The 13269-nt window shown below is 33.4% G+C and overlaps 1 protein-coding gene across 1 annotated transcript in view; it reads left to right on the top strand.

The window, feature by feature from the left end:
* Positions 1–13269, top strand: part of LRP1B (LDL receptor related protein 1B) — a 1812620-nt gene that overhangs the window by 1054956 nt on the left and 744395 nt on the right. Inside the window, exons 10-11 of the mRNA XM_072757648.1 lie at positions 1011–1154; positions 6012–6248. Of these exons, the coding sequence (XP_072613749.1) occupies positions 1011–1154; positions 6012–6248 (381 nt within the window). The remainder of the gene's footprint in view (positions 1–1010; positions 1155–6011; positions 6249–13269) is intronic.

Here is a 13269-nt window from a genome sequence, read left to right as displayed (position 1 = left end):
GTTGCATATTTAGGAAGTATTAAGCAGAGGAGTCTCATGATATGACTGGCTTTTTAAGGGAATCACTATGGCTACTGTGTTCACAATACACTCTGGGGGACAAGGGTAGGGGATCAGAGATCTTTTCATTTAGAAAGATCAAGAATACAAAACAAACATGGCACAAGTTTTAAAAGCATAATCATTTTATTATTAAAAGAAAATTATTGTTATGTTATTTGTCACAAGTTCAGGTAAGTGGTGATCAAAAGGAAGTATAATTACAATAGTATATAAAATCTTACATTCCTACCACAGCCTTTTTTTCTTTAACTCATCTTTTTCTCATTCTCTTCATATGGTACTTTCCCTTTTTTTTCCCTTTCTAACTTCTACACTCATGAAATTTCCTTTTTTTTCTCAATGTCCACATATTAACTAGCCTCCTCCTTTTAAAAAATTACAGTCACACACACACACACACACACACTCACACATACATTCGATTTGTGGTACAATTCTCAAAATGGCAATGAACTCAAAACTGATGGGAAAAAAAACTGTTTCAGCACTTCTCAATAAAGACAGTTACTGAATTATATCTCTTCTAGGTTAAGTGCCCATATAATGGGTTACTTCCAAAGAAGTCTTTTCTCTGCTTAATTACCTAACCTGGGGGTATCGTTACAGCATCTTTTACACTTATAAGAAATACATATTTTCAAAAAGAACACCAACCATGCATTAAAAAAGTCACGTTGCTTATTTTGCCTACGTGTAAACAGTTTAAATTAGTATAAAAGCAGAATTGTGTTTTTAAACATAGCCTGAGGAGGACTTTGGCAAATTCCTACTTCTTCTTCAATGAGGTGTAAGCTCTTTTTTTTCCAATTGATTATGGTAATAAATAGCTGAGTATAAAGGTTTTTGATAAGATTCCCTCTTGCGCTGCAAAAGTTTCAACATACCAATGCACATAATTATCTTATCTTTGGATAATTTCTAAGTGTGCTGTTTTTTATTTGTTGTAGTCAGAGGCCATGCGTGTGAAGTGGATACATATGGAATGCCAGGGGGATGCTCACACATCTGTCTGCTCAGCAGCAGTTACAAAACACGGACCTGTCGCTGCAGGACGGGCTTCAACTTGGGAAGTGATGGCAGGTCGTGCAAAAGTATGTTGTTAAAATCAAACATTTGGCCAGCAGCTACTGCTTCAGAATAGTATTTTGTTTGTTTGTTTGTTTTCATATTAATTAGCAACATCAACATCAGCAATAAGTTTTCAACAGGTGACATTTGCCTGCAAAATGTACCAGCCATTTTTATCAGTATTTACGGCTTTTTGTTTGTTTTGTTTTGTGATGATGTGAATGAGAAATTGAATCAGGCTATAGAGTCACTAAATTTATGGACCACTAGGAAATTTTTCAGAAGGGAATAGTTTTCAGAAGATCCTTTCCTTAATTCCCTAAAGAAGGTTTTTGGTCTAATGAGCCTGAATCATTGGTTGACCATATTTTCTCTTATCTAAACTAAGAAGCTGCTCCTAGTAATAGGTGTGTTGTTTAGTCCAACAGAAATCCACATTAAGTAATGTTTCACCTTATCCAGCATCACTGGGGAGTGAAATTCATTTCATTATTTAATTTTCCAGGTAACTGGAGCTATACTAATGAAATATCAATCTGTGTAACAATTTTATTGAAAAGCTTTCTAACAGTTAGACATATCTTTGTTTTGTTTTTGAAATATGCTGAATAATTTAGTTGTTCCTTATTTAAATAAGCCAATAAATAATTTTATACCTGACTTTTGTAAATTTAGATTTTTGCCCCCAAATTAGTTAAATTAAAGTCTTTGCTTGGGGTCTTCATAATCAAGTATAGTAGATTGGTCCTTATAGAAATTATGTCCATGTGTTAGACTATTGTTCTTTGAATATCCCCCAATACCATATTCTTTAAAGTTATGATGACTGCTTTTTTACAGTGCCCATTATGTCTCCATTTTGTTATAGCAATGTATTTTTATTTCTGTCAGTATCCCCTCTCTAGTCACTCTCTTACCATTTCTTAATGAGACATGAATTTCTTGTCATGTACTTCCTGAGGACTATGAGATTTAGATTATTAAATTTGTTAAAATTTAAGTCTAAATGATAGTACAAACATTTTTAAATCAACAACCCAAAAGACTCAATGATAAATATATGTATTGGTATTTTGTTTTCATTTCTAACTTTGTATGAAATGCTGAGTCTCATGTTTAAGAGAGCCTCTGGATAACTGAGAATTAGAAGCCTCAAGGTGAGCGAAGTTGTATGTGTGCATGTGTGTGTGTGTGTGTGTAACCAGCCTTTCAACTGATGTGCTTAACACTTGAAAAGTAGTGGCACATCATTAAAAATAGAATCATATACATTTATACATACATATTTGCATGCATGCATACCTACGTATATAAGTTTGGGGGGAAAACAGGATTACAGTTGCATAAACTTCAATAACCCTTAATGTAGTCCATCAATCGAGGTATATTTACATTGAGAGACAATTCTAGTCACTTTAAGTGGGAAGATTAAATCCAAATAGATAGGTGCTCACATAGCCAGTGAAAATCAGCAATAGCTTCTAGATTCAGTCCTAAGAACATCCCTCAAAACCACCATTGAACTACCCTGGCTTAAAACTGGAAACCTGCCACAATAGGAAGGCAGGGCATCAGGAAGTCATAAATGGTAATGGTAACTTCAAAGATACACCATTTTAACTGATATCCAGGGATCTCCTCAACTTGCATCACAACTATTAGTTCCAGAAATATGTCACAACTGATCGTTTCCTATTGGCAAACAAAACAAAACAACACCCTCTTGCTTGCCACTTGATATACACAAAGGAAGAACACTATTGTGGAAAAATTCAATTTCTCCTTTGGATGAATACCAACAGAAGTAGCAAAAGGTGTTCTTATTTCCATATTCCAAACTTGAGTTAGTACATCTTATTATAGGTACTTAAAACCAGGTCTATTGCTCTATGAGAGTCTCTGAAATTATAACTTTTAGTTTCAATTGTCTATTGTATAAGAAAACACACCAGAAGAAATTTTAAAGTAGGTATTGAATGACTAAAGTAAGTGACTTAAGTAAACAATGGGAAAAATGATGATTCTTATTTAAAGCATATACATACTTCAGTTGGTTAAGCATCAGACTCTTGATTTTGACTCAGGTTGAGATCTCAGGAGTTTGAGATTGAGCCCTGTTTGGGGCTTTGTGCTCAGTGGGGAGTCTGCTTGAAGTTCTCTCCCTCTGCCTCTCCCCCTCATAATAAATAAATAAATGAATAAATAAAATCTTTAAAAAAGAAAGCATGAAGCACACGCATATACACATACCTTAAACCAAGTATCTGAAGTACCAGATTTACCAGTTACAACTGAAAACATCAATTAAAAATAAACATTAGCATAATTGGGTATGGTGAAACTAGTGTTCTTATCCATTGCTAATAGAATTGGAAATTGATGTCACTATTGGGAAGACATTAGATAAATATTTTAAAAAATACATAAAATTGACAGTATTCTTTAAGAAATGATTCCTCTTTTGACTGAAGAAATTCATTGTAAATGTACTTATAATAACAAAAACCCAGATGCAATCTAAATATCCAGCAATAGGTAAACAGCTGACTACATTGTATTACCTCTCTAGCAGGGAATATGATGCTGTCATTGAAAATGATGTTTTGAAGACTTTAAAAAATATCATTTCTTTAAAATGAGGTATTAAAGTGCTTAAAGATCCTTATTTTTATTTTTAATTTTTTAATTTTTTTAAGATTCCTATTTTTTAAAAACAAAAATATTTATGCATATGAGTTGGTAGAAAATGTTAATTTTCAAATAAATCTTCGCTACTTTTAAACAATATGCAATATTTTTAAAAGAAACTCTCGAAAGTAGGTGGACACTGAGAGGATATGAGGGCAATGAGGAAGAAGAATGTTAATATTCTTTACCAGCGATTCCATTCCTAGAAGTGTATACTTAGAGATCATCTAAGAAAGTGTGTAAAATGCTAGGTTGAAGAAAACATGCTTATCTCAGTATTATTATTATAATAATGAAAAGATAAAACCAACCAGGGAACGGTTTGACAAATTATCATATATTATACTGATCATACTGACAGAATTAATATAAAGTTTAAAATAATAGATCAACATAGAACATAATTTTGATGCTAAGATTTAATAATAAAAGCACAATAAAAATTGAGTGTCAGGGCACCTGGATGGCTCAGTGGTTGAGCATCTGCCTTTGGCTCAGGTCATGATTCTGGGATCCTCCGCAGGGAGCCTGCTTCTCCCTCTGCCTATGTTTCTGCCTCTCTCTCTGTGTCTCTCATGAATAAATAAATAAAATCTTACAAAAATAAATAATAAAAGTGAGTGTCCTATGTAATTAATTGCACATTCAAAAATTAAATAAATAAATTAAATTTGAAATAGTCACATGAAGGAATACAACATAACAGTGAAAATAAGTGAAGAGTGACTACAACAACCATGGATGAATATTACAAATATAATCAGAATAAAACTCACAGAAGAAATCACATATGCAATTCAAATATGCAAAATCAAACAATTTCTGTTGGCAAGTATATATAACATGTACTAAAACTTGACAAATACATGATAAAATTATCAATATATTGGACGTCTTTGGGATGAAAAGGGAATAGGAAGAGAAGGGGTGGGGGATAGGTTTAGGGCACATGCATACCTTCCAATGTTCTGGAAATATATTTTTAAATTCTGTGCCAGGTACATGAAATTTGTTTTCTCTTTATATATTAAAATATAATAAATATCAGTTTATATGCATTTAGAAGTCAATAACATTAATTTTAAAAGAAACAAAAGAAAGAAAATATATAAACTGATAATGTTGTTTATATTGAGGATGTTGAGTCTATGAGTAATTAATCATTTTTCCCTTTTTTCTCCAAATTTTCTATAGCTTAGTTATTTTACTTTGCTAAGAATCTCACTTATGTTACTGTTATCTAATTGTAATTGAATAATATGTATCCTCAGTTATTAATAAAACTCAGAATGTTTTTCCTTTTATATATATTCTTCAAATTGATATATATATATTTTTTTCAAAGTGTTTACAAACTAAGTCAATGTCTCTAGCCATTGGAGAGCCTGGCATATATTTCCATATGAAAATATGAAGGAGTCAATTCATTCTGCTGAAAAAGCTACATTGATTCTGGCATTTTAAACTGGGAAATTGTTTTTTGTTTGTTTGTTTGTTTGAGGTTTTTGTATTTGTTTTATTTTGTTTTGTTTCATTTTTGGTAAGGGCTGTGTTATACATCAGAGTTACTGGCAGAAGGCATCAACCTCTAACATTCTAATTAAGATGTAAAGAAAAAAGTGATGCTGTAACTGGCATTTTATTTCATTTCTTAAAAGAATAAATCACTTGTTTAGACATTTGTAATATATTCACATGCATATGTGATACTGTGTGATTCTATTTGTTTGCCTTTGACAGCCTTAGATGCAAACTCCGAGGTGGGATGCTTTAAATTTCTAAAGTTTTTAGCATTGTCAGACATAATGAATGCTACAGTTAGTATCTACAGAATATGTTAGATAGACTGCAATGAATTGTAAAACTAAACGTGCCGGATGTTTTCATAAATGTCCATTTTACTGTTACCAGTTATCCAATGATCTGTCATGTTTTTGTTACACAGGCAGTTATAGACAAAAGAATAATTAACTAAATATAACCCATTCACGGAAGTAATTTCTGTTTTAATTAAAGTAATGAAATTAGCGGGCCTTCTTGCATCAAGATACATTTGGCATATTTTAGAGTTTAATTTTTGGTATTGAATTTAAAAAACGCTAATTGCGCCAGTTAATTAAACAGTGGCATTCTGCAGTGTAAAGAAGATTAGGCAGCCTCAGTTGTTTGTGTTTGTAATCTTTCTTCTGCAGGACCGAAGAATGAGTTGTTCCTCTTTTATGGGAAAGGACGCCCAGGAATTGTCAGAGGAATGGACTTGAATACCAAGATAGCTGATGAATACATGATCCCCATAGAGAATCTGGTAAACCCTCGTGCTTTAGATTTCCATGCAGAAACCAATTATATCTACTTTGCTGACACCACCAGTTTCCTAATTGGCCGGCAGAAGATAGATGGCACAGAGCGAGAAACCATCCTGAAAGATGGTAAGTGACAACATGTGATATTAGCATCAAACTGCCCACAGATAAAGTGAGGTGAGAGGATGAATCCAACATACTGTAAAATTTACTTTAACCAGAACCTAAGTAGTTACTGTTGATTTAAAAATATTTGTTAATTTAATTTTCTTGAGTGACATTATTTCTACATGTTTTTCGCATACCAGCATATTAAAACCTCCAGGCTGAAATGGAACTTGGGATTGTCCACCACATTGTAAACATTACTGGAATTAAATTAAGCTACTTATTCACTTTCATGGAAAATGTAGATTTACAATTGTGTTCATAGTGCTATATGGCAGGACATAAGATTTCACAGGGCATTAGAGACTTGTGCAATAGTTGATTCTTACTAGGATGTTGGTCATGTCATTCAAAGTGCATTAGAAATTTCAATGTCCCCATTGTCATTGCATTTCGTGCATATTGTTTCTTACTTTATAAATCATTAAAATTGAGTTCTCTGGAGTTGCCCTTGAAATATCTGTATTCACAGAGAAACTTTGTTTATACCTAGTTGTACTTACAGATATTTCTATGCAAGACTATATTTGCAAACATATATGCCTATACTTTATTAAAACAGTGTATTTTATAAATTTCATGGCTTAGGAGCAACCAATCAAGTAACAAAATAATATAACTTGGTATAGGTAGAAAATATCTTTTTTAAGATTTTATTTATTTATTCATGAGAGACACACAGAGAGAGAGAGACAGAGAGTTAGGCAGAAGGAGAAGCAGGCTCTCTGCAGGGAGCCTGATACAGAACTCGATCCCAGACCCAAGGATCATGCCCTGAGTCAAAGGTAGACGCTCAACTGCTGAGCCACACGTGTATCCCAGTAGAAAATATCTTTTTTAAGATTTCATTTATTTATTCATGAGAGACACAGAGAGAGAGGTAGAGACTTAGGCAGAGGGAGAAGCAGGATCCATGCAGGGAGCCTGATGCAGAACTCGATCCCGGACCTCGGGATCACACCCTGAATCAAAGGTAGATGCTCAACTGCTGAGCCACACATGCATCCCAGGAGAAAATATCTTAAATAATTAAGCAAGGCAAATCGTTGACTGCTAGTCAGTCACCTGTAGACGTGTTCAGTAATGATTCTGGTACTCAGTTTTCTCACATATAAAATCTGCGTACTTCTCAAATATTTTAAAAATCCTTCATTTAGGGAACATTAATTATATGTTTATTAGATGAGGAACACTGTGCTAGTTCTCTTAGAAGATAAAAGGAATGTTAGAAAGTGGTTACCACCTTTAAGGAGTTCATAATCTACCTTTGGAAATAATATAAATGCACAAAAAATGTAAATACTTTGCAGCATTTGATTTAATTAAGTTTAAGTGGACCCAAAGAAATATATAATTTTTGGAGAATGTCCATGTAATGGGTCTCCACAGGAAGGAAAAGATGTCTTCATGTGAATGTTCCTAGAGAACTTTATGTGTTCAGGAAGTATTTGGGGTAGATCTTAAAGGAAGAATGTTACAAGGTAGGGGAGGATATTTCAGCCACCAGGAATTCCGTAGAAAAAAAGAAAAAAAAAAAAAAACAATCAAGAACTCCAGAAAGAGAATGAGGGGGCATTAAGTAGATCATTACAGGAGGTTTTGCTTGCAGGGAATAGGGTCAGAGGATCGATGAAAAGTGAGAGGTGATTAAATGAAAGACCTGAAATGTGATGTGAAGGGACTGGAGGAAATCCTGAAGGGCTAAGGGGCAGGAAATGCTTTGAGTCAAAGGATAATGTGAATGAAAACATATTTTAAGAGAATCAATCTGGTGGTGGTGTGCAGAATGGAGCAGAGAGGGCCACCTGGGTGACTTAGTGGTTGAACGTCTGCTTAGGCTCAGGTCTCATGATCCTGGGGTCCTGGGATCGAATCCTACATCAGGCCTTTCATGAAGGACTGAAATGTAACATAGAAGGTTCTTGGTTTCCTTTCAAAATACGTCAGTTCCTATGCTGTGACTGAACGTTCCAGCTAATAACCCTAACTTTGATGACAATATCTTATCAGTGACATTGGTAAATCTTTGCATTTCACCACAGCAACAGAGATCAGTTGTAATAGCCACTTGACTGCCAGGCACATCTGTACCGTGTTGCTTTGGCAGTATGAAAGTTATGGGAACATTTTGTAGATTTCACACATGAAATTACTTAACATTTTGGTATTCCTATGGAAGGACTGCTTAATGCTTTTTTATTAGTCTTCTTTCTTACCAAGAGAATAACAATAGACATTATGATCTAGGATTAACAACATGTCAAGACAGAACTTATATTTGGCAATTGACAGTTTATCATTCTTGAAATCAGAAAATTCTATGTGTAGTCACTAATTTAGTCACTAACTTAGCTAGCGTATCCACTATCCAACCTGAAGACTGAGAGGCAATGCTTGGTTTGACAAAGTATTTTGTAAGGTTGGTAGAAATTCTGAGTCTTAGATAAATTTGTACAGTTTGAAGTACAAGGATATAAAGATTTTGCTGTTTGTAAATAAAACATTAATATTTTGAACATCTTCCATGTAAGCTTAGAGGTTTTCTATAAAGAAAGAAAAACACCAAAAAAGCATTTCAAAAAAGTCCCATCTCTATTCATTCTTTGATTTTTCTTTTTTTCTCTCAGAGGTGTATGGAAAACTTCCTAAATGTGGTATATCCTATAGTCTGTAGAATCTTGTGAGCTAAAACAGCAGTTAAATAAAAGAAAAGGGAAAATTGTCCCTTACTTACATCTAGATACTTACATCTACCTCAATGAGTACTAAAAGTATCTATGGAATGAAGACATATTAGTGATTTAATTAAAATAGACTTCTATTAAGACAGAGCATTTACCAATCTCTAAGTTTTCTATTCTCTAGAATTCTTACTACATTTTTTATAAAATTCATACTATTTCTTTTAATTTATTATTTGATTTATTTGATGGTCTAGTTAATAAATTCTGCAAATGCCTTCACTGGTGCAGGTGCTATTATAGGTGATGGGAATGCTGCAGGAAATAGGATAAAGTTTCATACTTAGTTTGTACCGAAATAGTGAGAGGCAGATAATAAACACATAAATGAATAGGATAATGATAACTGCTGTACCAGAAATAAAGTAGGACACTGTGGTAAAAAGTAAAAGGAGATATCAACAGGAAGCACAATTAGACTAAGTGGTCAGGGAATTTAAATAAACCATTCTCTCTAGGTATAACTATTATACTATCTAAGAGAACAAGATAGATGCTTTTTATAAGATCAAATTCACTTTCATCTCCTTGGGTGTCCTGTCCAAGATTCATTTTTCATTGCAGTATGCATTATAATTTTCAGTAGAAAGGATAAAAATATAAAAATGATAATTTACTATTCAATTTATTATTGTATGCATTCTGTTAATGCAGTACTTGTTTCTACTGTATAAATTAATTCTACTGGGATACATATATCTAAATAGAAAGCATGTTAAAACAATCTTTCATATTGTTCCATATTTTTAAAATATTGAAAAAAAACCACTCAAAGCATTTTCCTGAGTTTGAAAGTTATTAATGCCTGCAGCTATAACAGAAAAACTACTTTCAACAGCTCCCATAATTAAACTGGAGATCTGAGGTCACCAAGTTGGTGGTAATTTGTTACAACAGCCACAGGTACTAACAAAAAGCCTGTGCTCATAACCAGTTTATGGACCGAACTCATACATATATATTTTTATGGTGGGTGCTATTTGATTGAGATCCGAAATGGGTACAGGTTTCCACACCTCAGACTCCTTTTACTGATGGTATTTACAAGCATCATGAAATTGGAGAACAATGAAACACTTTGGATAGGCGGCAACTTAGAATCTCTTTTCTGACATTATGAATAGAAGTGTAGCCAGGAGGAAGGGGAAGGAGTCTTTCTGTGCAGAACATATTCTCCAAATGACATGTTTGAAGATAATCTGTTGACATTCTATGGAAGGGTAGTGCCTTATTTGTATGTTAGCTTGTCCAGCATCTGAGGATCAAACCCTATTCTTCAGCTGGGTCCCATCACCGGCATCTCTGTACTCCCTCCATGGATTTTAGAATCCAACAGTTCCTTTGTGTGTTTGAAGTGCATGATATTATACCTGAACATGAATTATTAGTCATCATTGTAATCCTTAGAACCCTCACTACAGGGATGTCTGGGTGGCTCGACCTTGAGCTTCTGCCTTAGGCTCAGGGCATGATCCTGGGATTGAGTCCCACATCGGGCTCCACACAAGGAGACTCCTTATTTTTCCTCTGCTTCTCTTTCTGGTCTCTCATGAATAAATAAATAAAATCTTAAAAAGAAAAAAAAGTAAACTTCATTACAACACCAGCCCCACCCCCAGATGTGCCCACCAAATTAAGACCCACTTCAGAACTCCAGAAATATTTCTAGGTCTCTAATCTAACTGGTCAGTGGGTGGCTACTTACAACAGATTACAGGACTTTATCTTTCCCAAATGATACCAACCTTAGAGTAAGATTATCATTTTCTAGAGATCACGATTTCGTCTTGGATATCAATGAACTATATCATTATTCCCCAGGAATTTCTAGTTTGTCATAAAGATCCAGTTTGTGTGTAGGTATGCGTGTATTTATTTTTAGTTTTATTTTTATTCCAGTGTAGTTAACATACAGTGCTGTATTAGTCTCAGATGTACAACATAGCAACTTAACAATTCCATATATTACTCAGTGTATATCAAGGTAAGTGTACTCTTAATTCCTTTCACTTATTTCAGGCATCCTCTCGCCCTCTTATTTGGTAATGCTCTGTTTGTTCCCTATAATTAGAGTCTATTTTTTGGTTTCTCTCTCTCTCTTTTTCTGTTTTTGTTTTTTGTTGTCATTCCTTTGTTTTATTTCTTAAATTCCGCATATGAGTGAAATTATTTCACTTAGCATTATACCCTCTAGGTTGACCAATGTTATTGCAAATAAGATTTCATTCTTTTTTATGTATGAGTGATATATATATATTATACATAATAGATATTATAAAAAACTTATGTTCTTTATGCATACATCTATCAATGGACACTTAGGCTGCTTTCGTAATTTGGCTACTGTAAATAATGCTGTAATAAACATAGGGTGCACATACCCCTTCAAAAATTTTTTTCATTTTCTTTGGATAAATACCCAGTAGTATAATTACTGGATCAAATGGTAGTTTTACTTTTAAATTTTTGAGGAACCTCCATACTGTTTTCCACAGTGGTTGCACCAGGTGTGTTCCCTCAGGCTTCCTTTTTCTCTATATTCTTGTCAACACTTGTTTCTTCAGTTTTGATTTTAGCCATTCTGACAAGTGTGAGGTGGTATCTCATTGTGATTTTGATTTGTATTTCCTTGATAATTAGTAATATTAAGCATCTTTTCATGTGTCTGTTGGCCATCTGTATGTCTTCTTTGGAGACATGCCTGTTCACGTCTCTGTGTGTTTTTTTTTTTTTTAGTTTTTTTTTTTCTCTGTGTGTTTTTTAATTGGATTATTTATGCTTTGGGTATTGAATTGTATAAGTTTTTTTATATATTTTGTACACTAACCCCTTACCAGATATGTCATTTGCAAATATATTCTCTTATTCAGTAGGTTGCCTTTTAGTTTTGTTGGTTATTTCTTTTGCTATGCAGAAGCTTTTTATTTTTTATATAGTTTCAATAGTTTATTTTTGCTTTTGTTTCCCTTGCTTCAAGAGACCTATCTAGAAAGATGTTGTTACAACCAGTGTCAGAGAAATTGCTGCCTGTGCCCTCTTCTAGAAGTTTTTGATTTCAGGTCTCACATTTAGGTCTTCAATCCATTTTGAGTTTATTTTTGTGTATGGTATGAGAATGTAGTCCAATCTAATTCTTTTAGGCATTTAGCTTCCCATTTTTCCCAGCACCATTTGATGAAGAGACTACCTTTTCCCATATTTTTGTCTCCTCTCTCAAAGATTCATTGACCACAGAATTGTAGGTTTATTTCTAGGCTTTCTATTCTATTGATCTATGTGCCTATTTTTGTGCCAATACCATATTGTTTTGATTACTACAGTTTTGCAATATAGCTTGAAGTCTGGAATTATGATACTATTTTTCTTATTCAAGGTTATTTTGGCTACTTGATATCTTTTGTGGTTCCATACAAATTTTAGGATTGTTTGTTCTAGTTCTGTGAAAAAAACATTTAGTATTTTAATAGGGATTGCATTAAATCTGTAGATTGCTTTGGGTAGTGTAGATATTTTAATAATATTTGTACTTCAATCCATGAGCATGAAATATCTTTCCATTTGTTTGTGTCATCTTGAATTTCTTTCATCAGTGTTTTATATAGCTTTCAGAGTACAGATCTTCCAGCCCTTTGGCTAAGTTTATTCCTAGGTATTTAATTATTTTTGGTGTACTTATAAATGGGATTGTTTTCTTAATTTCTCTTTCTGCTACTTCATTATTAGTGTATAGAAATGCAATGGATTTCTATACATTCATTTTGTATTCTGCAACCTTACTGAATTTATTTATCTGCTCTGGTAGTTTTTTGGTGGAGTTGTTAGAGTTTTCTATATTTAGTATCATGTTGTCGGCAAATAGGGAAAGGTTTACGTCTTCCTTGCCAATTCTGATGCCTTTTATTTCTTTGTGTGTGTTGTCTGATTGCTGTTGCTAGAGCTTCCAGAACTGTGTTTAATAAAAGAAGCGAGAGTGAACATTGTTGTCTTGTTCCTGACCTTTGGGGAAAGCTCACCCTTTGTACTTGAATGTCAATAAACTTCAGCATTATACAACTCTCTAGGAGTTTCTAGTCATAGAGAGCCAGTTTTACAGCAATGAAACAAACATGTTAAGATATCACAAGTTATGTTAGAAAGTTCTCATGAACTTTGGGTTTTTTTGCTTATTCATTTATATTCAATTAATTAACATATAATGTATTATTTGTTTCAGAGGTAGATGTAAGTGATTCATCAGT

The sequence above is a fragment of the Vulpes vulpes genome, chromosome 5, assembly GCF_048418805.1.
Source record: "Vulpes vulpes isolate BD-2025 chromosome 5, VulVul3, whole genome shotgun sequence".
Lineage (NCBI taxonomy): Eukaryota > Metazoa > Chordata > Mammalia > Carnivora > Canidae > Vulpes > Vulpes vulpes.
This window is presented reverse-complemented; position numbering and strand designations above follow the sequence as displayed.